Source organism: Cutaneotrichosporon oleaginosum (genome assembly GCF_008065305.1).
Source record: "Cutaneotrichosporon oleaginosum strain ATCC 20508 chromosome Unknown ATCC20508_contig02, whole genome shotgun sequence".
Lineage (NCBI taxonomy): Eukaryota > Fungi > Basidiomycota > Tremellomycetes > Trichosporonales > Trichosporonaceae > Cutaneotrichosporon > Cutaneotrichosporon oleaginosum.
In genome coordinates this window covers 99,568-121,193 of record NW_027072171.1, presented here as the reverse complement: position 1 = coordinate 121,193, position 21,626 = coordinate 99,568, and the positions used below count along the sequence as shown (strand labels likewise).

Here is a 21,626-nt window from a genome sequence, read left to right as displayed (position 1 = left end):
GGCATCCCGGAACGATCACCCTCCCCCCCCTAATACCCGTGCGTCGCGATGCGCTGCTGCACATTCGCCGTGTGCGTCTTGTACTTTGCGTGCGCCTCAAAGTTGTCGAGCGTCTCCCCCGGCCCGAGCGTGTAGATCTTGCCCGGGCAGTCGGGACACTTGACGCGCCACTGCGGTTCGGCCTGAGGCTGGTCCGCAGGGCGCGCCTTCATCGTGAATACGAACCGCGAGCCGGGATACTTCGTGTTCATGTTGACGAGGGCTTGGCGCGCCCACGCCGGCGGCTGCGGCCCATCGGGGGGCAGGCCATGCTGCGCCGCGACGGGGGTGGCGGGCGTGGCGGGCGCCGGCGTCTCCTTCTTTGGCTTGCTGGTCGCCTTGGCGGCTGCGAGCTTGGCCCGCTTGCGTTTGCGTTCTGCAGAGTCGTCGTAGTCATCACTGTCGCTGTCTGACCCTGACGAACTCGACCCGCTCTCGTCCGCCGGACGTTTTCGCGGACTGGGAGCGGGAAGGTCGAAGGCTGATGGCGAAGTAGCGCCCGAGTTCGGCCCAGAGTCCAGCAGTCGGTGGTACTCCTCGTCCTCGTTGTAATCGACGTTGCGCTTGCGCCCGGTGCGCTGCAGATGGTTGCCACACTTTGCGCACAGATCCAGCTGCCCGTTCACGTCCTTCATCTTGACGCCAGCGAGCGTCTCCGGCACGCCACAGTGTTTGCAGTGCCACTGCTTGACAGGCACAGGGGAGGGCGCCTTCTGCACAGCGCGTGGAGGCTGATCCTCACCCATCTCATCGTCCAGGTCCGGGCTGTCCGCCACACGCCCATTGTGCCGCTTGCGTGGGGGGATGGGAGAGCTGAGATCCTCAGAATCCTCGCGGAGGTGTCGCTTGAACCCGATCGTTGGCGTGTGATCGCCATTGACGACCGAGCCCTCACGCGTCGAGCTCGGCGAGGCTCGTGACGCCCCACGCGAGAATCTGGGAAGCGACTGCTTCTTGTGAGCGCCGCGCAGGTGGTGGACCTGCGGCGGGGATGCTGGCCGGTCGGGGATGGGGATATCCTGCAGCGACACCTGGATGTTCGCTTGCGCCGCGATAGCAGCCGCACGACGTGTGCTGCTGATCGTCGGGGCAACTACCACCGGCTCGGGGATCGGAGCGTTCGGATCGATGGTGGGATGGAGCAGCGTGCGCATTGTCTTGAGAGGCTCGCGGTCTGGGAGGACAACTCCACGACGGCCACGCGTGTGGCGCTTGCTCCGCTTGCGTTCGCGTTCGCGCTCCTTCTCGATCGCCTGCACATCGGCCTCGCTGAAGTTGGCGAGAACGGGGGTAAACTGCGCCATGGCCAAGTCCTCCTTGCGCAACGCACACGTAAGAGGTGGCTGGAATGCACTGCGCACGTCGTCATTGTGGATGTACCCCGCACCGTGGGTGTGACCGACAAGGAATAGAGACCGCTGGTGAGTCACGATTTGCTCGTGGATATCGTGGGCAATCGCAGTACTTCAGTCAGCAGATGCCCATCCCTAAGCGACTTACACAAACTCGCCGTTCAACCCCAAGTCACGGCAGTAGGACGCGGCAAACTCTTCCGGTGGCACAGTCGAGTTTAGGTCCCATTCAAACGTGTCCGAGAGGTTCTGGGTGCCGACCATGATGTCGAGCTTGATGAGAATGCGCAACTCATTGTCGTCGGAGGGCGGCGGCATGCAAACCATCGCCTCCTCAACGGTCATGACCTTGTCATCGTCATCGTCGTCGAAGGCCACGATGCGGATGTGTGAGTCGTCCTCGTCGGCGCCCTCGTCCGTCTTGATCTCCTCGTCATCCGCCTCGTGAGCGCGGCGGAAGGTTTCAAGGATAGCCTGGCCCTCGTCCTCGTCAAGACTGCCCTTGCCGGAGACGTCCACAGCTGGCTGGATCGGTAGGACCTGATCTTGGTACTCGCGCACGCGTTCCTTGATCGCAGCAACGATTTTGGGCACGAACTGGGTGGGCGGCAGCTTGAAGTCATCGCACAATGATTGCGCGAAGAGCTCCGGAGTCACCACAGTGTCTAGGGTAAGCGGGAGGGAGTCAAAGCAGCGATGCTCACCAGAGCAGTTCCACATAAACGTGTCGCTGAACCGATGGTGGTCGTGCTCAAGCTCGAGACGGACTGGCACGCAGTGGTCCTCCACCTCGGCCATAGACTTGAGTTGCTCAGGGGTGCTAAAGTCAGCTAAATTTCAAGCGAGCGACAAACAATCGGATCTCGCGGCGCTTGCGAGCTTTCAACCTCTGCGCAGCCTTGTCGGCCGGGTAAAGGATGGCTAACCTGCCACCTACAGCCCGAGGGGGTACGGTCTCGCCCTTGCGCAGCATCCACCAAGGGGTAGAACGCTCCTCGTTGTCCTTCCAGCGCGCCATCTTAGCTCCGGTTTTCTTGCGGTGTTCCGGTATGCTGGCGGCAAAGTCCTTGTCGCGCTGCATGGACAGCTTGATCTCTTCCTTCTCGCTCTCCGATAATTCGGGCAGCTTGCCATCAAAGGTGGGGTCTACCCTCTCGTCGATATCATCGATGGGAAGCGGAGTGATCTGGGTGATGGGGAGCTCGAGCTTCACGTGGCCCTCCCACTCCTTGACGGGCAGTGCACCCGGCTGCGGCGGTTGAGGGGCTGCCGGAGTTTCTGGCGCTGGTGGTCGGCCAGGGGTGCCGTGCGACGGTATAAAGGTGGGTGGAGGCATCGTGCTCTCGCGCTGCTTCTCCTGCTTGCCAGCCCGCCGACCGTGGGCAGAGGCAGGCGACTCCGGTGGCACAGAACCCGGAGCTATGTGCGCTGGCGGAGGGCGAGCCGAGGGAGTTGCCGGAGATGCTGAACCTTGCTGGGGAAGCCAAGGGCGCTGCTGCTGTTGTCCCGGAGGCATACCACCTGGCGGGAGAGGTCCGCTCTGCAGGCCGCCCATCGGTGGCTGCGGCATGCCTGGGTGTGGAGGGAAGCCCATAGGCTGTCCTTGAGGACCCATGGGTGGCTGTCCTTGCTGTGCTCGTTGGGCCTGGAAGGCCTGCATCGCCCCGTAGTACTTTTGCATCTTTTGCAGCATGGCGGGGGCAATTTGGCCAGTGTGGATCCGATGTGAGATGGAGACCAGCTCGTGGAAGTGCTGAGGACTCCGCTGTTGCATTTGCTCGCGCCATTGAGGGTTGGTTAGCTGAGGTAGAACGGTCAGCAGCTGCGGGTTGAATGGGAACTCGTTGGGATTGATGTCCTTGAGATCATCCAGCTGACGGAACTGTGGCATCATCCCAAGCGGACCACCTTGCCCTTCTGGTGGCCGCACTGGCGATTGACCCGCTGGTGGAGGGCCGGGTGGTCCGCCAGGCTGTTGGCCCTGCCCAACTTGCGAGAAATAACCCAAAGCCTGAGCCATTTGCTGCCTCTGGGCTGGTGTCATGTTCTGCACTGCCCCAGGGGGGATACCGGCGGGCATCATGCCAGGTGGGAACGGGCGAGGTAGATTGCCATTGTGCGGACTCATTTGAAGACCCTGCTGTTGCTGCATGGCTTGCATGGCCTGCATTGCGTGCATGGCCTGTTGCGAAGGCTGTCCGGGGAAGCTGGGCATGCCGTTTGGACCCGCCGGGCCATTGACGCTGACGCCCATGGGCTGGACCGACGGCGTCCTGTTGCCGTCGGGCCCTCCTGGCGGCATGGGAGATGCAGACGGCTGGTGCTGCTGAGGGGTAGAGGCAGGGTGAGAGTGATGCGATAACGCGGGAGATGCCGCGGCAGGTGCTGGTGTTGAAGACATGCCTGGGGCAGGAGTCCCGGCTTGAGGCGGGGGCGTGGCGGCGATGGGGCGAACGGCAGGTGATCCTGGCCCGCCTATTGACGGATGAGGAGACGGTGCTCTTTGAGAAGCGGCCGAGCCGGGACGGTTCGGCGCGAGGTGTTGTGGGATGCTGGATGCGGGGATAGGACTCTGATGGGTTTGGGTTAGGGTCGGAGACTGCTGAGGAGGCTGCTGCTGTTGCTGGGCAGGCGTTTGAGGCTGTTGGGCGGACTGCTGCTGGGCGGCCAGTTGCTGCTGCTGTTGCTGCTGCTGCTGCTGCTGGAACAATACGCGCAACATGTTCTGCTGCATCAGCACCAACTGCTGCTGTTGGGCCTGTGGAGACAGTGCCTTGAACTGTGGCGAGTTCATCATGGCCATTCTTTGTGAGGCGATCATTTGCTGTTGTTGTGGAGTCAACGAGAACCGTGGCGGTTGCTGCCCTGGTGGATGGCCTTGCTGCTGGCCCGGAGGGGCCATGGCAGGTGGCCGCGGTGAAGCACCGGGGGGGAGCGCAGGTGGCGGCATCGAACCAGGAGGACGGGCGGGCGACCCGCTAGCCGGAGACTGTCGCCCTTGCATCTGCAGACGAGCCATCTCTGGTGTCATGACGCCGCCAGGCTGACCTGGTTGGGGCTGCTGTGGCTGTTGCGGTCCACCATGCTGCTGCTGCTGGAGCTGCTGGCCTTGAAGGCCAAGCTGCTGTTGCTGCTGCTGCGACTGCTGCTGCTGCTGTTGCTGTTGTTGATGCTGCATTTGCTGCTGCATGAACTGTTGCAACCTCTGCGTCTGCAGCGCCGCAGCGGCGGAAGGGCCACCTTGCATGGCCGGGTTGTTGGCTGCGATCTGCGCGAGGAGGGCCTGTTGCGGTGCACTCATCTGTCCGCCACCAGGAGGCATATTGCGCATGGCAGCCAAGGCGGCCAGCATTTGCGGGTTAGGATTCCCTCCTCCCTGCGCTTGCTGCGCTTGCAGCGCCGCCATTGCCATGTGTAGGTTCGATTGCCCCATCTGTTGCTGTTGTGGTTGTTGCTGTTGCTGCTGTTGTTGCTGTTGTTGCTGCTGTTGCTGTTGCTGCTGCTGTTGCTGCGCCTGCATCAACCGTTGCATGAGCATCATTTGCTGTTGGGGCGGAAGGTTGGCAGTGTTGAAGGGAGGCCGCATGCCTCCCTGCAACCCTTGCATCATTTGCGGAAACTGTTGCTGGAACTGTTGTGGTAGCTGTTGCGACTGCGCTTCCTGGTCACCTGGCCGATTTGGTATGGTCGAATTCTGCATGCCCACGCCCATCTGCGGCTGCTGTTGCTGGAACAGTCGTGGGTCCATCGCGCCGGCGTTTTGTAGCTGTTGAAACGGATTGAACTGGAAGCCGGGTACGCCGTTTGCCTGCACGGGAGATGGTGACGGTTGAGGCGGTTGCGGCGTAGACATTGCGGCGACTGGTGTAAGTGGTGGTCAACTTGAAAGTGATCAGAGACATACCGAGACGCGCGTGCGCGAAGGCCGGCCCCTTAGGCCGGCCGTCGAGCTGTAAGAGGTCGCGGTCGAGACCGCGCCGGCGGATGGCCCGGTGCGGCGACTAGAGGGCAGGAAGAGGTCTGTGGGGGTCAAGGTGAGTGACGAGGTGGCGCGGGATGCGATGAAATGGGTTGTATGGTCAAGCCGTGGAAAGGCGCGTCAGCGAGTGTGAACGCCTTCAGCAGATGCCGGGACTTACATTGACAAACTATGCTAGCAGCACTCTTGGGAGTGTTGCGCGTCGAGACAGGATGGTGAGCGTCCGGCGGGATAGTATGAGGAGTGGTGTGGCGGACACGACACCGGAGATGGGTAAAGGCGAGTCACGGACCAAACAAGTCGCAGGGGCAGGGTGATGAGGAGGGAGGGTGAGGGGGGCGCTTGGCGAGGAGGGCGAGCACAAGAGGAGGGGTGGTTGCTGACAGCGGTGGTGAGGGACGAGGGGGATGCTTGACGAGTTTGCCGTTGATTAGATAAAGGTATGGGCGCTTCGGTCAGTGGATGGAGGACCAAAGGTTGGGTGGTGACCAAACACGCTAGAGGGTGAGGAGGGTGGATGTTCCGAATGAATGGAATCACCACTTCAATCTCACGCGCCTAATCCCAGTTGAATGATCGGTGAGCTGGCCGAAAGGCGCGTGTGGCGAGCGATGGCCTGGCAAGGCGAGCAGGACGGGAGGCGCGGGGGGGGGAAAGTGTCGAGGTAGGCGCGTGTGAAGTAGGCAGTCCTGATGGTAAGGGGGGGGTGGCGGGGCCGGCGGCGTGGTGACGAGGTGACGAGGTGACGAGGTGACGAGGTGACGAGGTGACGAGGTGACAAGGGACCTAAGAACGAGAGCGTCGGAGGGTGATCGGAGCGTTGCCGTCGGGAGTAGGAGAGTGCTCGAGCGCCGAGGCCTTGAAGGGTTGAGCCAAGCAAGTGGATTGAGCGGGAGAGCGCAAGCGGGCTAGCGGGGCCGAGGAGGAGGGGATGGAGTGGAGGGGATGACGGATGTCTTTGATTTTGATCCTCTGGCTTAATTGGTGAATTGGCCACAAGCCGCGCAATAACAGTTGCCACAGCCTCAGAGCCGGGATCAAATCCACGCGTATTGCGTATTGTCAATTCTGCCATCTATGACGCACGCCTAAAACCTGACGCGTCGCCGCTCGCCTCCGCCGCCGCCGCCACTCTCGGCGATTTGCGGCAGTATCCCTTGTGGGCTGGTGATCCTGGTGGAGGGCCTTGTCGCGTGGGACGGAAGTAAATTCCAATTCAGTCTGTGGACCACCTCGCGCCGCGCGTCGCACTGGGTGCAGTGAAGGAAGCGGAAGCAAATTCACCCAGGCAGGCCACCCACACACGGCACACACCCCCCGTCGCCTCGATCAGAGTGCATGTTGATGCCAACCTTTGTTCCACCTCGTCTCCATCTCTTCTTCATTCATCTTTCCATCCTTGTCAACCATCCACGAGTCATCTCTCCCCCTCTTCCCTTCACCCTACCCGTGCGTACTCTCCCCCTTCAACTCGATATAATCGACCGGCCATGAGTGCACAGCCAGCAGCTTGTTCCTCGCAACAACAACACCACCACCACCACCACCCTTCAGTTCAATCAACTCACGCACTTCCACAGACCTAATCACAATATCTTCCAAGATGGCGCCCGAGGACACTGAGGAGCTTGTTGACTACGACGAGGCCGAGGACACCTATGTCGCCCCCGCAGCCACTGCCGCCGCTGACGGCGCCGAGGCGGCCGACGGCGAGAAGAAGGGCAGTTATGTCGGTATTCACTCTACTGGCTTCCGGTGAGTCTCCACACTCGGCGCGGCTCTGTTGGCTCTGCTTCTCGCTAACTCCCCTAGTGACTTCCTTCTCAAGCCTGAGATTCTTCGCGCCATCTCGGATCTTGGTTTCGAGCACCCCTCGGAGGGTAAGATCTCATCCTTTTCCTTGTAGGCGCGACGCTGATCAGGCCAGTCCAGCAGGAGTGCATCCCCCAGGCCATCCTTGGTACCGACGTCCTCTGCCAGGCCAAGTCGGGTATGGGCAAGACGGCTGTTTTCGTTCTTGCTTCCCTTCAGCAGATGTGAGTCCTGCTTACCTCGTGCTTAAATGATGACAAGCTGACATGTAGCGAGCCTGTCGACGGCGAGGTCTCGATCATTGTTATGTGCCACACGCGCGAGTTGGCGTACCAGATCCGTAACGAGTTCACTCGTTTCTCTAAGTACATGACCAATGTGCGCACCGGCGTCGTCTACGGCGGCACTCCTATCTCGGCCGACATTGAGGTGCTCTCCAACAAGGAAAAGTGCCCCCACATCGTTGTTGGCACCCCCGGTCGTTTGATGGCCCTTGTTCGTGACAAGAAGCTTAACGCCTCCAAAGTGAAGCACTTCGTTCTCGACGAGTGCGACAAGATGCTTGATCAACTCGGTTAGTCTTAACTTCCTTCCGGTTCTACAACTATTCCCTTCCGTCCCGACTGCCGAAGGCCGAGTCTTGGGTGTGCATATCTGCACCGCAAGTGTGTCGCACACCCAGGAGCAATACCGAGTGACGAGCCAGGGCAAGACGTTCGCGCGCGAGTTGTCGGACTGAGCTGCTCGAGCGGTGCGCTGCTTGAGAAGTCGCTCCTGCACTGCGTTTCGACCGCATGCAGCTTGCAACATGTTCTCCGCCCCTTCGTCGTCGTGCATGGACGTGAAAACAGCCTGCGCGGAGGCGAGGCGAGTGTGAGATGTGCGACTGCAGCTCTACGAGCCGGCGAGTGCACAATGGCAAGACGACCAAGAGCTTGACTCCGAACGCCAGTGACCCTTGACAGGCGAGGCAACGGAGCAGGCAATGACGGTGTCAAGAGAGGGGCAGCTTTGCAGTTGCGTCCTCGGTCGCGGTCTCGGTTCATCGGCTGTCGGGACGATTCCCCGGCTTGTATCATCTTCTGTTCGTTCAAGGATAAGTGCTCACGGTTTCTCTCTTCGCTCGCCGACTATCACATCCTTCAACACATGCTGTTTGTTACCCGTAACCTTCCCCTCTCTTCGTCAACTACATGCCTCCTTTTCCGCCTACTCCATCATCACTGTCCACCACCCCGAATTGTCCCTGCTCTCGCCACCACGACGTTGTTGGCGGCACCGACACAAACTCTAACCTTACTTTAACCCACAGACATGCGCCGGGACGTTCAGGAGGTCTTCAAGGCGACGCCCCACCACAAGCAGGTGATGATGTTCTCGGCCACCCTTTCGAAGGAGATCCGCACAACCTGCAAGAAGTTCATGCAGAGCGTGAGTCGAGCCTGGCAATATCCCACTGTGTCTACCGAAGGCGCCCGTTGCTCACACCAGCCCCTCGAGATCTACGTCGACGACGAGACCAAGTTGACGCTCCACGGTCTGCAGCAGTACTTCCTCAAGCTCGAGGAGCGCGAGAAGAACCGGAAGCTCAACGACCTGCTCGACTCGCTCGAGTTCAACCAGGTCTGCATTTTCGTCAAGTCGGTTGCGCGCGCGACGCAGCTCGACACGCTGCTGCAGCAGTGCAACTTCCCCTCTATCTGCATCCACTCTGCTCTGAAGCAGGAGGAGCGGTGAGTCACGCTTTGGGCGAAGCTGACAGCGGCAGTATCTCGCGTTTCCAGCAGTTCAAGGCGTTTGAGAAGCGTATCCTCGTCGCGACTGACATCTTCGGCCGCGGCATCGACGTCGAGCGCGTCAACGTCGTCATCAACTACGACGCGCCCGCCGACGCCGACTCGTACCTCCACCGCGTGGGTCGTGCGGGCCGTTTCGGCACCAAGGGTCTTGCGATCTCGTTCGTCTCGTCGGCCGAGGACGAGGAGGTTCTCAAGAAGATTCAGGAGCGCTTCACCGTCGCTATCCCCACGATGCCTGAGTCGATCGACCCCGCCACCTACATGACGTCGTAAAAGGCACAAGCGCAAAGGCGCGTGCTAGAGGCACTGGGTTGGGATATGTATTTCTGCTGTTATGAAACTCGTAAACTCCATGACAAGAGAGTGGGGAGCTCGTAGGCGGGGAACGATGAATCATGCACTCACTCAACGAGTCCGCAACTCTTAGCTACAAGGACGACGTGTCTAAGCTCTTCGGCTACATCATCTCTGATCTCTACGCCTGCATCGTGTCTACAATACAACAAAAAGTGCAACTCGATCTTGGTATCCCAGTGTCCGCGCCGAATAGTGCAGGGCAGCAGCTACATGTATCCCGACTGCCAGTACTGCTGCTGCTGGTACTGGACGGGCTGGGCCATCTGGACGCCGCCCATGCCGTTGCCCATGGCGCCTGCCATGCTGCCATTCATACCCATCCCGGCCGAGTTCATGCCCTGCTGCATAGACATGCCGTTGGGACTCGAGCCCATCATGCCCATGCCCATGCCCATGCCCATGCCTCCCATGCCCATGGTCATGTTGCCCATGCTCATGCCGTTCATGCCGAGCTGGTTGCCCATGTGGGTCTGCATGTATGGCGCGCCCATGGGCGACAGGGTCTGGCCGTACTGCATCGCGAAGGGGTTGTTGGACGGCGCGGCGGTCGGGGAGAACTGCTGGAAGAAGGCTTGCTGACCGAGTGCGAGCGGCGATGGCGCCGGCCCGTTGGGCGAGGGGAGGGGCAGGACGGCCGGCGCAGCGGGCACGGTGGGGAAGCCGGCGAGTTGGAGCGGCCGTGTTGATGACGACGAGCCGCCCGTGTCGACCAGCAGGTCGCCGTTGCGCTGCTCGCCCTGAGCGGGTTTGAGGAGTGATGGGGCTTGGTTTGGCGACGAGTGGCTTGCGCTGCGCGGCGGGAGCGCGGCGGGCGTCACGGGTGGCGCGAGGCTGTTGGATGACGACGAGCTGCTCGAGCCCGTGTTGCTCTGCCCGAGCGACGACCACACGGGAGCGTTACTGTTTGAGCGGGCGGGGCGGCGCGAAGAACCTGGTGGCAGGGCAGGGAGCGACCTGTTCGTGTCGGGCGGAGGGGGGGTCGAGGACTTTGGTGGAGCAAGTCCGCGGGCCTGCAACGCCTGGGTGCGGCTGTTGACGCTCGCAGAAGCCAAGTCTCGCCCAGCACCAGCCTTGAACGCTCCCAGTTCGTATTTGCGCCGGATGAACTTCTGGATCTCCGAGTCGCGTTCATCGCTCACAGTTGCTGGTGGCGGGTTTCGCTTGGGGTCGGGGTTGTAGATGGCGTTGGACTTGATGTTGCCCATCTCTTTCATGCCCATGACCTGCTCGCGCGTCCACTCGTCCAAAGTGCACGACTTGCTGCTGTCAGCGAAATCATGACGTAGGGTGTTGGGGTGAGTGGCGATGAAAGAACCACCGCCTTGGAGCGGAATGATGGGACCATCGTGCGATCCCACAAAGAAAAGCTTTGCCCGCCGACCCGATGTGAACGATGGGACGGACTGTCCGAAACAGAACGGCAGGTTCGGAGCATTGCCTAGGCATTGAGGAAGGGGTTGAGGTGTCGGCGTCGCTGGTACAAGCTCCGCGCGCAGATCTCCCCAGCTCCGCCAAAGACCTGTATCCCGGCGGCATTGACAAACACCCCATTTCACCGCCCCCCACCGCCCCCCACCGCCCCAGATCCCAAGGCCGAGAAAAGGACTCACACTCGCGATCGATGGGTGCCCATCTTCCTGTGGATGCTGGCGCAAGTGACGCAAAGGAAGATGCCGAGGTTGACACTGGCCCAGCGAGGGGCGGCAGCGCGACAGTCGGCGCAACGGTCTGGAGTCAGTCTTCGGTCATGGAGCGGGTGGAGCGGGGTGATGGACTCGCTACGGCGCACAGATGCCTGTGTACGCCGAGACCGAAAGCTCGCGTGACGCGGAGGCACACGACGTACCGTTGCCGGGCATTTTGAGGACCTCTTCGAGCTGGCGCTCGATGCGCTGCTGGGCGTTCATGGCTAGGAGGGGGAGGGGCAGAGGGCGAAGAGAGGAGAGAGTGGAGAGAGATTATGGAGATGGAGCGATGGAGAGAGCAAAAGGCAGGGAGGGCAGTTAACTCGGGAGGCTGGGCAGGGTCCGCGGTTACAAATCGACGTAGCAGGCACACGTCAGAGCTGGAAGTGGGGGTGTCGGTGTCGACGATGGCGTTGTCGAGGATGTAAGTGTGCAAGAGAGGAGGAGAGTAGAGGATGAGAAATTGAGAAAGAGAGAAAGAGACGATGGATGCATTGCGTTGCCTGTCGTCGACTGTGGAGACGGCGGCGCGGGCGTTGTGATCCGAGCGTCACCCCCTGCGCCCCCACCCTGTGTTCTGCCCTGATGTGCCCACCTCGGACATGCTGCGCGACGTGACGCGTCGCCACAGCTGAAAATTCAACGCGGCTGCGTCTTCGACTGTGTACAGTATGCCATCTCCTCGTCGCTCTAGCCCTCCAGAATACTGGGAGCGAGCCGACTGGAGACAGCAAGCGAGATGCGCTGCGGCACAGCTCTTGTATGAACCGCGCTGCACCGCCCTCGGCCTCGGCGACTACAGTATGTGCTGAGTGTCTTGTACGCCTCACGCCCCATAGCCCAGATGCCGAATAGCGATGAAGAGATGCTGTTCACTAACTCTACGAGTAGGGTGAGTGAGTGCAGTGATTGAGTGAACACTCGGTTGACGCGTGCGCGTGGCTTGCGCCTGCTGACGCCTGCATACACCTGCAGACGCCTGCAGGACGCTCAAAGGGGATGGTAAAGTGGGCAGTACTCGTAGTGTGGGCAATGGGCAATGGGCAATGGGCCGCCAGTGGCACGATGTATGCGACAAAGTGGGGCAGCAGGTTGGGGTCGCACATGGTCGAGACGGACGGCAAGCCAGCGGTCGCAGGGTCATGTAGAGTCAGCGCTGCAACATCTAATCGGGTGACACACTGGTCAAGCAGTCCAGTCCTCAGCACCGAGCACACCCCCCTGCCGCGCAATTCTACATCATACAAGAGCAGATCTATCTACGAACAAGACTACAAAGAGGCGCCCTTTGCGAGCTTGACGGCCGCGTCGGCTGCGTCGTCGAGAATGTCGTACGAGTAGATGGACAGGCCCGACTCCTTGATCATCTTCTTGGCCTCGGCCTCCTTGGTGCCCTGCAGACGGACGACAAGGGGGATGGTCATCTCGAGCTCCTTGGACGCGTTGATAATGCCCTCGGCAATGACGTCGCAGCGCATGATGCCGCCGAAAATGTTGACAAAGATCGACTTGACGTTCTTGGACGACATGATGAGGGTGAACGCGGCCTTGACGGCCTCGGCCGTGGCGCCACCACCGACGTCGAGGAAGTTGGCCGGGTCGCCGCCGTAGAGCTTGAGCACGTCCATGGTGGCCATGGCGAGACCGGCACCGTTGACGAGGCAGCCAATGTCGCCGTCGAGCTTGATAAAGTTGAGGCCGTACTCGGCGGCCTTGACCTCCTCGGCGTCCTCCTGGCTCTTGTCACGCAGCTCAAAGACCTCCTTCTGGCGGAAGTCGGCGTTGTCGTCAAAGCCAAACTTGGCGTCCATGCAAAGAACAGTGCCGTCGGGAAGCTCGCCAAGGGGGTTAATCTCGATCTGGGTGCTGTCCTTCTCCTTGAAGATGGTGTAAAGCTTGTTGAAGACGTCGGCGGCGTTCTCACGCGACTTCTCCGCAAAGCCGAGCTTCTCGGCGAGGGCAACACCGTCAGCCTTGGAGAGGCCGTTCTCAAAGTCGAGGTTGGTGGTGATGATAGCCTCGGGGGTGTCATGTGCGACGTCCTCAATGTTCATGCCACCCTGGTTGGAAGCCACGAGCACAGGAGAGCCACGAGCACGGTCAAGGAGGATAGCAGCGTAGTACTCCTTGGCGGGGGGCATCCGCTCGGCAATCATGACGGCGTTGCATGGGCGGCCACCGGCGCCGGTCTGCTTGGTGATGAGGCTCTGGCCAAGCATCTTGGAAGCAAAGTCCTTGGCCTGAGCGGGGCTGGGTGTCAGCGAGCTCATACGGGAGGAGGGGCTATCTGGGAGGGTGAGTTGCCCGGCATGGAGTAGTCTAACCGGATATCCGGTTCACTCAACCCCGGGTTCCGCCCACCATCCCACAAATGACAGGCGGCGGGGCCCTCGACAGTCAAAAGGTCAAGCAGCCAACCGGCGAGCTCTCTAGTCCAACCGCCCACCGCCGATGGCCCAATCGTATAGCCGGACATGCGGCAAAGCGGCGGCCCGGCGAGTGCGGTGGGTGCAGCCGCCTGGCACCAGCTCGACCAGCCAGACATGAGGCATGAGGCATGCGTGTGGCGGGAGCTGCGGGGGTGCAAGTTGCGAGGGAGCGGCGCTGAACGCTGATCCGCTGTCCGAGCTGCAAGCCTCCTCGTAACGTATGAAAAAGGAGCTTGCCTGCTATCACAGTCGCTGGGTGCTGCCGTCTGCTCGCTGCTTGCGAGTGCTCCATGACCTCTCCTCTCCAGACATGTCCTCCAACTCGAATCAGTACTCACGTATCAGCCATGTGCACACCGCCCTGGAACCCATTTGCAAAGTGCCCCTTGCCACGGCCACCGGCAAGGACCTGGGCCTTGACGACGACGGGCCCGCCAAAGTTCTTTGCCTCGGCCTCGGCCTCGGCGGGGGTGAACGCTGGGACGCCCTTGGGGGTGGGGACGCCGTACTGATGTCAGCGGGGAGGTGAAGGAAGGAGGCAACTAAGTGAGCGGCGAGACCCAGACAAAAGTCAAAGTCAGCCTTGTCCATCTCGCCCATCTCCATCGCCAAGGCCGCTGCGTCGGCGTCTCGACGCGATCCCGCCTCTACAGTGACCGTGACTACCCCCCCCTGATTCCCTCTGCCAGATTTTGCCTCTACCGAAAAACCAACTCACCTTGTTGAGCAGCTGGACACTCTGGTACTCGTGGATGCTGAGGTTGCGGCGCTGGACTTGGGCAGCGTGTGCGCGCTGGGCCCCGCGTCAGCATGAAAACAATATCAAGAGGTGACAGGCGCGTGAGGCGAGCGAGCCGGTCCGTCGGGGGCTCGGGGGGGCGGGTTTCCCCGCGGCATGCCGGCGGCAGTGGAGAGTGGAGACTTACGAGGGTGGTGCGGAGGGGTGCGAGGCGGAGCATGGTGGTGGAGGGGGGAGGGAGGAGGGGGGTAAAAGAGATGGAGAAGAGAGAAAGAGATGAGAATGGAAAGAGAAGGAGAAAGAGAAAGAGGAGGACGACGACGACGAGGAGGGGGGAGGAGATGGGGATGTCACTCGCGTGTTGCCGATGTGCTGGGGAAGGAAGGTCTGCCTGCCTGCCTGCCTGCCTGGGTGAAGGCGCGGCTACGGTGGGCCTCTTGCCCGTGCCTGGATGCCGTCGAGTTTTGGGCGGTGACCCGTCCCGCCCTCGATTCGGCTTTCAGGCCGATCCACCGTGGCTTCACCATCGCGGACACCCGGCGCCGGCGGCCCCGCATCTCGCTCTCTCTTTCCATCAGTGTCTCCCGATCTCCCGCTTATATCCCCCATCCCCACACCCGCCGTTTGCCAAGGACAGTGGCGCGCGTCTAACAGTAGCAGCATACAGCCAGCCAGTTCATCATACGTGAATCTCATCTACTCTATAGCTATGGGGATCCCCGTGGTCCCATAGGCCACAGGTCACAGGTCACAGGTCACAGGCCACAGGCCACGCGCCACGGGGATCCACAGTGACAATGCATGCAGTGGTTGCGGATGCGCCTTTTCGTGGTGATTCCGGTACTCGTACTCGCTCGGTGAACGGTGACTTGCTGACACCAGCCAGTCGGCCAGTTGTCAGACGTCGCCTGCTCACCTGCTCGCCCAGAATCAAGTGTTCACGCTGCCGTCAGCTCGCGTCCCCCACGCCACTCACATAGCAAGGATCTTGAACGGCAGCGGCGGCCCCCCCTTCTCGCCGTCGAGCATGCACTCGACAAAGTGCGAGCCGGGGGACACGTTGTGGTCGATGAGCTGGAGCGTCGCGATCGGCTCCTCGGTCTCGGCGTTGCCGCGCAGCGTCTTGGCGCCATCCATGTTGTCGTCCACCCAGCACTTGACCGTCGCCGCCGGCTTGTCCAGCGGGTGCTGGATAAAGTAGATGCCGACGTCGCCCGCGCCAATGCGCAGCGGCACGCGCAGCCGCGACGTCGGCTGCTCCGCGTACCAGTAGAACCTGTCTTCGCCGATCGCGTTCTCGGGCGGGTGGTACGTCACCCAGCCCGACCCGTAAAAGATGGACTCGGGCAGCGGGTTGACCAAGTCCGCCGCGGACACGCAGTACGGCTGTACTTCGTGAAAGTCTTTTGCGTCGTTCGGCAAGTTTTGCAGCCGCATCGAGGGTACTTCGAGCGCCGCGTTCTTGCCTGTCGGCTCTGCGTCTTCCTTCTCCGGCAAGCCCGGCTCTTGGTTCGGACGCAGGCCGAGGCCGCCGAACGGCCCCACCCCGCTCCCGGACTCGCCAGAAATGATTAGCGCAGGCGTGTTGAATGAGTAGCCCAGCATCGACGACCAGCTCGTGCAGATCTGCGACATGAGATAAGAAATGACCACGTCCGCCATCATGTCGTGCCCGTCCTTGTTGATCAGGTGCGAGCCAAAGTAGCTCTCCGAGAGCACCCTGTCCGGCCGCTCAAAGTACTGGTCGTACAGCAGGCCCTTGGCACTGATGTGCGGCACGTCGTAGAACTGCGCCACGACGTTGTGCAGCAGCTCTGGGCCCGCGTACCCGTTTTGTGCCTGCACCTGGGGGCTGAAGTGCCCGAGGATGATGACCGCGGGCTTGTCGTCACGGACGAGGAGAGAGCGAACGAGAAGCTCAAAGTGCTCGAGGTACTCGCGGTCACTGCGGTCAGTTTGTATGCTTTTCCAGTTTGGCTCACTTTGGGTCGCTAGTGTCAAACTCGAGGATGACCAAGTCTGTCTGGTCCGGGAGGTGATGCCGTGAGCAGTAGGCGTAGTATGCCGAGTCTGTGCGCTTGACAGCACCGTTGGTGAGCTCGTTGGCGGGATGCGGGAACACCGAGTTCCACCAGTTGAACAGGCGTGCCGGGTAGCACTCGGGGGCGATGGGGTCGTCGCCGGCGCCGTGGCATGCCGTGACGGAGCCGCCGAGAACCGAGATGGTTACGGGGAGGCCCTTCATCGCTTTGCGCAGAACACGGTGGATGCGCGCGCCAGTGCCCGTGTGCACGCGCGAACGGAGCAGCTCAAACTGGCCGCGGCGAGCGGCGATCGCGTCGCCCGGCCCAAAGACGGGGCAGAACTCGAATGGTGCTGGTTCAGTCATCGAGTTGTTGAGATAGTCGTGGGGCTTGAGCTCGTTAAACTCCTCCACTGTGGGGTTGGTCGCCGTCTCGGACGCTGTCGTTAGTGCTGGCCAAAACTCGGGAAATCACTCACGGACTATCAGCTTGGTGAGGAGCACGAAGCCGATGATGATGGTGATGGCGAGCCATGCGCGCTGCGACAAGCCTGGTGTTATCAATGCTCTTGTGCGTGGAAATAAGTTGGGTCGTGGCCGCTGCAACATTGTAGGATGAAGACGAGACGACCCGCCGAGGCCATGAAGATCCAACAGCTGAAGCGGCGGGCCAACGAGCCGACGAGCCAACGAGCCAACGAGCCGCAAGCCACCGGACGCGAAGAGTCCAAGCGCACTCGTGACAGCCTCCTCGGCACGTTCCGAGGCGCGCGTCCGTCCTCTCGCTCGTTCGCTCATGTACGCGTGCATTCTCCGCCTCGATAAACTCACCGAACTTGCCCTTGCGTCTCAACCGTGCCGCCCATCTGCTGCGGGCGCCTGCCCATCCCCCATGCCTGACGCCGTGCTCGTGGACATGCGCGGCGGCGGCGATGCGCGAGGCCTCGGTCCCGAGATCCAGGCGGTCTGTGTAGTGCGCTGCTGGGGTGTCGGGCTCGGGGGGCGATGCGGGGGGTCCTGGCGATGCGCGAGGGCGAAGAGACATGATGGAGAGGAGGGGGGGAGGGGGGGGGGGGGGGGGGGAGACGGGGCGGAGAGAGGAAGTGGGGCGCGCGTGGTGAGGAGCGATAGGGAGAGGGGGGTGAGGGGGAGGGAGAGGGTGAGGGTGAGTGGATCGCAGTCCGCAGCGCAAGACGGGGGGGGGACTAATTGGTGGCCGAGACGGAAGAGACGGAAGACGGAGGACGGAGGAGGTAGCGAGCGTCGAGGATAAAGCAGTGTCGAGAGTCGAAGAGTTTGTGCGTGGCGATTGAATTAATTGTGGCTGCTAATTCATGGGGTGGAGGCTATTCAGGGACAGGCCAACACGTAGCACCCAGGGACGTTGCTCACTCCCCTCTCATCCCTCTCATCCCGCACCTCCCTCCGCCCTTGCTCTATGCAGGCTCTCTTTGTGCGCAGCAAACTCTCAACCTTGCGTACAGTATGTATGCATTCTACATCTACAGTATTACTCTGCATGCTAGTTTCTGTCCATGTTCCAAGTCCATGCTGTATGGGAAGGGAGGATAGAGGACAGGTGTGGCGCCCGGCGGCCTGGCGTCTGGCGATCCTACACTACAGTCATACTCTACAACCTGCGGTACTCGCGCAATCTTGGACGGTTGAGCGGCACGACAAGCCGCGATCTAGATCAATCCTGCGAGCTAGATCAATAGCCGCGCTGCCAGATGCCATCTGCGAGCTGCGAGCTGCGAGCTGCCAACAAGGCTGACTGGCAACAAAGTTAGTTGAGGAACAGGCACAAATCTTCATCCATCGTTTCACCTCGACGCCAATCTCCACACTCCACGCAGCCTCTGTAGCACGCACGCTCATCCCTCATCCAACAGCAACATGGTATCACTACAGTACAGTAGATCAAGGTGCAGCTGTGCAACGCGCCACTACCTCACACGCGACCCCCCCCGTGTACATCTGTGGCGCCGCCCGAGTGGCGCAAGGCATATCGTATCGCATCTCCTCCATGACAGTTGCCCGCTTGACAGCCACCACACGCCACACGCCACACGCCACACGCCTCACGCCACACCACAACCACAACCACAACCACAACCACACCCAACTCAACCCCCAATCTCAAGACTACTACATTCTAGATCAACCATGCGACAATACACGCGCTAGCTTAGTACATGTCCAGCGGCTGACGCACGCTCAGGCAACACGCACAGCCGGGCCTCAGCAATGCCCCGTCTAGTGGAAGAGCTTCTTCTTCGGCTTCTCGTCCTGCACGACCTTGATGTGCGTGTGGTTGACGGGCTTGCCCGGGTGGTGCGAGCAGCACTCGATGCTCTGGATCCAGTGGTCGCCCTCGTCGTCGTCCTCGTCCACGCCCGTCAGCTCGGACGGCGGCCTCGACAGGCTGCCCCCGCACTCGGCACGGCCGCACGGGCACATCTGGTCGTCCTTGCCCTCGCCGAACAGCAGGTCACCGAGCGTGCACCGGATCGTCGGCTCTACTGCAAGCATGCGCATAATTGCAGAGCGGCTCTCACGCGGCAGCAGGCGGAATATACTCTCCGCGCCGCCAGTCGTGTACGTCCGCGTCGAGCTGATGCTCGCCGCGCGCTCACGTCTCCTCTGCTGCTCTTGCCGCACCTCCTTGGGCGCGCTTGGCGCACCAAGCGTCACAGATCGGTCGCGGCCGCCGCCCACGCGGGGCTTCGTCTTGGCTTCAACCGCGTCCGCCGGGAACGCTTGTGGTGGTGGCAAAGTCTGCTGCCGCGCGGGGATCTGGCGGCCAAACGGACCAGCCGCAATGGCGGGCAGCGAAGCAGTAGAGTCATGCCTGCGCGGGAAGTACTTGTCCGATGCGTCCTGTACCGGGCTGTCGGTGATCTGCAAGCGATCAACGCGCGGCGTCTGCGTGTCGCTGCTCGAGTTGGAAGACGATGTACCAAGCGCGGCACCGCTGCCAGGAACGACGGTGCTCGTGGTCGAGGCAGTCGTCGTCCGGTCAACAAAGGGAAGCGTGGACGAACCGTCAGCCTTGAGTGTCTCGTGACCAGGTCCACGCTGGCGTGGGTGGTCAAGGCCGTTTATGACCGAAGGCGCAGGCGTCTTGATCGCGGGCTTCTTGCACAGATCCGGGTGTGTGTTGACGTAGAGCTTGAAGCTCATGTCCGTCTTGTAGTCGGGGATTTTCCACGGGAAGCGGCGCAGGATCATGCACATGAATATGATCGCCACCGACCACACGTCCGTGAGTCGCGGGTCGTATGTCTCCTTTGTGAGAACCTCGGGCGCCAGGTAAGGGTCTGATCCGACCACGCCAGATGCGGGAATCTGGTGCTTGCCGGGGTAGTGGAACACAGTGGCTGTGCCAAAGTCAATGAGCTTGACAATGTTACCGCTGGTCATGACGCAGTTGTCAAGCTTCAGGTCGCGATGCGCGAGACCCATACTGTGGAGGTAGTTGACACCGTCGATGATCTGACGAAACACACAGTAGATCTCGGGCCGGTTCATCTTGCCCGACATGACGACAGAGAACAGGTCGTAGGGCGCATACTCCATGATCTGCTCTGTCAGCGACTGTCCCGTGTCCCCTGACTCACCTCGTAGTAGCGGCCGTGGTCGCAGACAATGTCGACCGTTTCAATGACGTTGGTGTGGTGCAGCGTGACGCCGACGCAGAATTCGGCAGTGACCTTGCGCAGATACTCCTTCTCGCTCTCGCCCTGCCTCCTCGGTCGGAACTCCTTGACAGCGTAAGTGGTGCCACCCTTGCGCGAGTCTGACTTGATGAGGCGCACTGTACCACCAGCACCCGAGCCGAGCACGCGTCCCCACTTGCCGTACATCTTGGTGAGGTGAGCGTGTGTAGCCTCGATAGACGACGGATGGGTGAGGGCAATGACAGGTTCGGGAACGCTGGGATAATCGCCGAGGTTCTTTGGCGTCGCGTGGCCAGAGTGCCTTGATGGCGTGTGGGCGCCTGATGGCAGATGGTGGTCGTCGTGCAGGTGCTGCTTGTCCAGCATCATCATCGTAGGCGTACGGCTCGGTGCGGCCGACGATGGACGTGACGAGCCATCGTGACCCCCCACGTCACCCGACAGCTTGCGCTCCTTCTCTGCGCGCTCCCTTTCCTTCTTCTGCTTCTTCTTTTCCGAGTGTCCGAAGAACGAGGCGAGCGACGAGTGGGACTTTTCACCGTCCTTGTCGCGGTGGTGATGGCGCATGAAGCCGACAAGGTGTGACGAGTGGTGGCCGTGATGATCTTTGTCGTTCTTGTCACCAGTGGTCCTGCGGCTGTCAGGGGTGCCCTCGCTCGGGGCAGGGGTCGTAGATCCGCTTCCGCCTGATGTGAAGAAGTTACTGCCGCGGAGCTGGGCGCCAGGAGTGGCCGCGCCCGACGGAGAAATGGGCGTAGCAGATCCAGGCGACAAGTCCCCTGTCGTGTGCGCACGCTCCTTGTCGTGGTTGTTGTTGCCGATGTGGTGGTTGAGGAAGCGACGAAGATCGTGCAGCGGCCCGGTGTGATGCTTGGCCTGGCGTGTTGCCTCACGAGTGGTAGGAGACGAGGGCGTGGATGTGCCGCTTTCTGTGTACGCGCGGCGGGGCAGCTGCGGCTGCGACTGCTGCGAGGGAATCGCCGGCGCGGCGGTAGGCTCCAACGCAACTGGGGAGGCTACCATTGCGCCGGTAGTAGTAATCCCAGCATTGGACGCCGGCTCGCTCGTCGCCGAGGAAAACGACTGCCCAGACGTTGACGGCTCACGGGATGTCTGCTGAGACTCGCATAGCGATGGCTGAGGAGCGGGAGGGTTCATCTGTGAAAGGGTCAGCGATGTGGTCCGAGCGTAGCCAAGAGGGGAGAGGAGGGCAGCCCACCACCTGGATCTGGAACATTGGGGAGGCGGGGGTTGGAGGAGGGGTCGCGAGTTTCTGTTTGGCTGCAGCACTGCCTCTAGCACGCTTGAGCAGGAGCTTGACAGAAACGCCACGGCGTCGTGAGGGGCGCTGAGGAGCAACTGGGGCTGAGGAGCCGATGCCCTCAGTCTTGCTACAGCCCTTTGCAGAGCGAGTGTGGAGGATCATGGTGGAGAGACAAGAGGAGAGATGGAGGGAGTGTGTGTGTAGGTATGGATCAACAAGCCCGCTTCTCTCAATGGTCGGCTACCTCGCCACCTTGGCACGAGAGGAGTAGAGTGGGGGATGAGGGGGATGTGATGACGATGGCGCTCGCGAGTATGATTGTGGGGTCGCTCGCTCGCTACCTCTTGCCCTGCGGCCAGCACGCCTGATCGGTGGTTCGCAGTAAAGCGAGGAGAGGCTGTTTGTATGCGATGCACAGCCCGTGCAAAGCACACTCAACAGCAAGCGCCATGAACCAAGAGAAAGAGT

General features: G+C 61.3%; 7 protein-coding genes across 7 annotated transcripts; 2 read left to right on the top strand and 5 right to left on the bottom strand.

Annotated features, from left to right (window-relative positions):
* Positions 1 to 29: 29 nt before the first annotated feature.
* On the bottom strand, positions 30 to 5,244 carry COLE_01727 (uncharacterized protein; the record flags this gene model as incomplete). Its single annotated transcript, XM_018425595.1, has 4 exons — positions 30 to 1,503; positions 1,540 to 2,056; positions 2,096 to 2,211; positions 2,246 to 5,244. 4 exons carry the CDS (start codon positions 5,242 to 5,244, stop codon positions 30 to 32), a joined length of 5,106 nt encoding a protein of 1,701 aa, XP_018275625.1.
* Positions 5,245 to 6,973: 1,729 nt separating this feature from the next.
* COLE_01726 (uncharacterized protein) lies at positions 6,974 to 9,254 on the top strand (the record flags this gene model as incomplete). The annotated part of the gene is made up of 7 exons (XM_018425594.1): positions 6,974 to 7,125; positions 7,183 to 7,250; positions 7,298 to 7,406; positions 7,455 to 7,756; positions 8,495 to 8,613; positions 8,674 to 8,915; positions 8,951 to 9,254. 7 exons carry the CDS (start codon positions 6,974 to 6,976, stop codon positions 9,252 to 9,254), a joined length of 1,296 nt encoding a protein of 431 aa, XP_018275624.1.
* A 290-nt stretch (positions 9,255 to 9,544) lies between these two features.
* Positions 9,545 to 11,245, bottom strand: COLE_01725 (uncharacterized protein; the record flags this gene model as incomplete). Its single annotated transcript, XM_018424403.2, has 3 exons — positions 9,545 to 10,598; positions 10,949 to 11,066; positions 11,185 to 11,245. 3 exons carry the CDS (start codon positions 11,243 to 11,245, stop codon positions 9,545 to 9,547), a joined length of 1,233 nt encoding a protein of 410 aa, XP_018275623.1.
* Positions 11,246 to 12,294: 1,049 nt separating this feature from the next.
* COLE_01724 (uncharacterized protein) lies at positions 12,295 to 14,411 on the bottom strand (the record flags this gene model as incomplete). Its single annotated transcript, XM_018424402.2, has 4 exons — positions 12,295 to 13,273; positions 13,791 to 13,960; positions 14,171 to 14,245; positions 14,379 to 14,411. 4 exons carry the CDS (start codon positions 14,409 to 14,411, stop codon positions 12,295 to 12,297), a joined length of 1,257 nt encoding a protein of 418 aa, XP_018275622.1.
* A 752-nt stretch (positions 14,412 to 15,163) lies between these two features.
* Positions 15,164 to 17,259, bottom strand: COLE_01723 (uncharacterized protein; the record flags this gene model as incomplete). Its single annotated transcript, XM_018424401.2, has 4 exons — positions 15,164 to 16,136; positions 16,174 to 16,654; positions 16,694 to 16,765; positions 17,046 to 17,259. The coding sequence occupies 4 exons, from the start codon at positions 17,257 to 17,259 to the stop codon at positions 15,164 to 15,166; spliced, it is 1,740 nt and encodes a 579-aa protein (XP_018275621.2).
* Positions 17,260 to 17,652: 393 nt separating this feature from the next.
* On the top strand, positions 17,653 to 17,988 carry COLE_01722 (uncharacterized protein; the record flags this gene model as incomplete). The annotated part of the gene is made up of 1 exon (XM_018427180.2): positions 17,653 to 17,988. The coding sequence occupies one exon, from the start codon at positions 17,653 to 17,655 to the stop codon at positions 17,986 to 17,988; it is 336 nt and encodes a 111-aa protein (XP_018274775.1).
* Positions 17,989 to 18,470: 482 nt separating this feature from the next.
* COLE_01721 (uncharacterized protein) lies at positions 18,471 to 21,052 on the bottom strand (the record flags this gene model as incomplete). The annotated part of the gene is made up of 2 exons (XM_018424715.2): positions 18,471 to 19,796; positions 19,835 to 21,052. 2 exons carry the CDS (start codon positions 21,050 to 21,052, stop codon positions 18,471 to 18,473), a joined length of 2,544 nt encoding a protein of 847 aa, XP_018274776.1.
* Between the last annotated feature and the right edge of the window lie 574 nt (positions 21,053 to 21,626).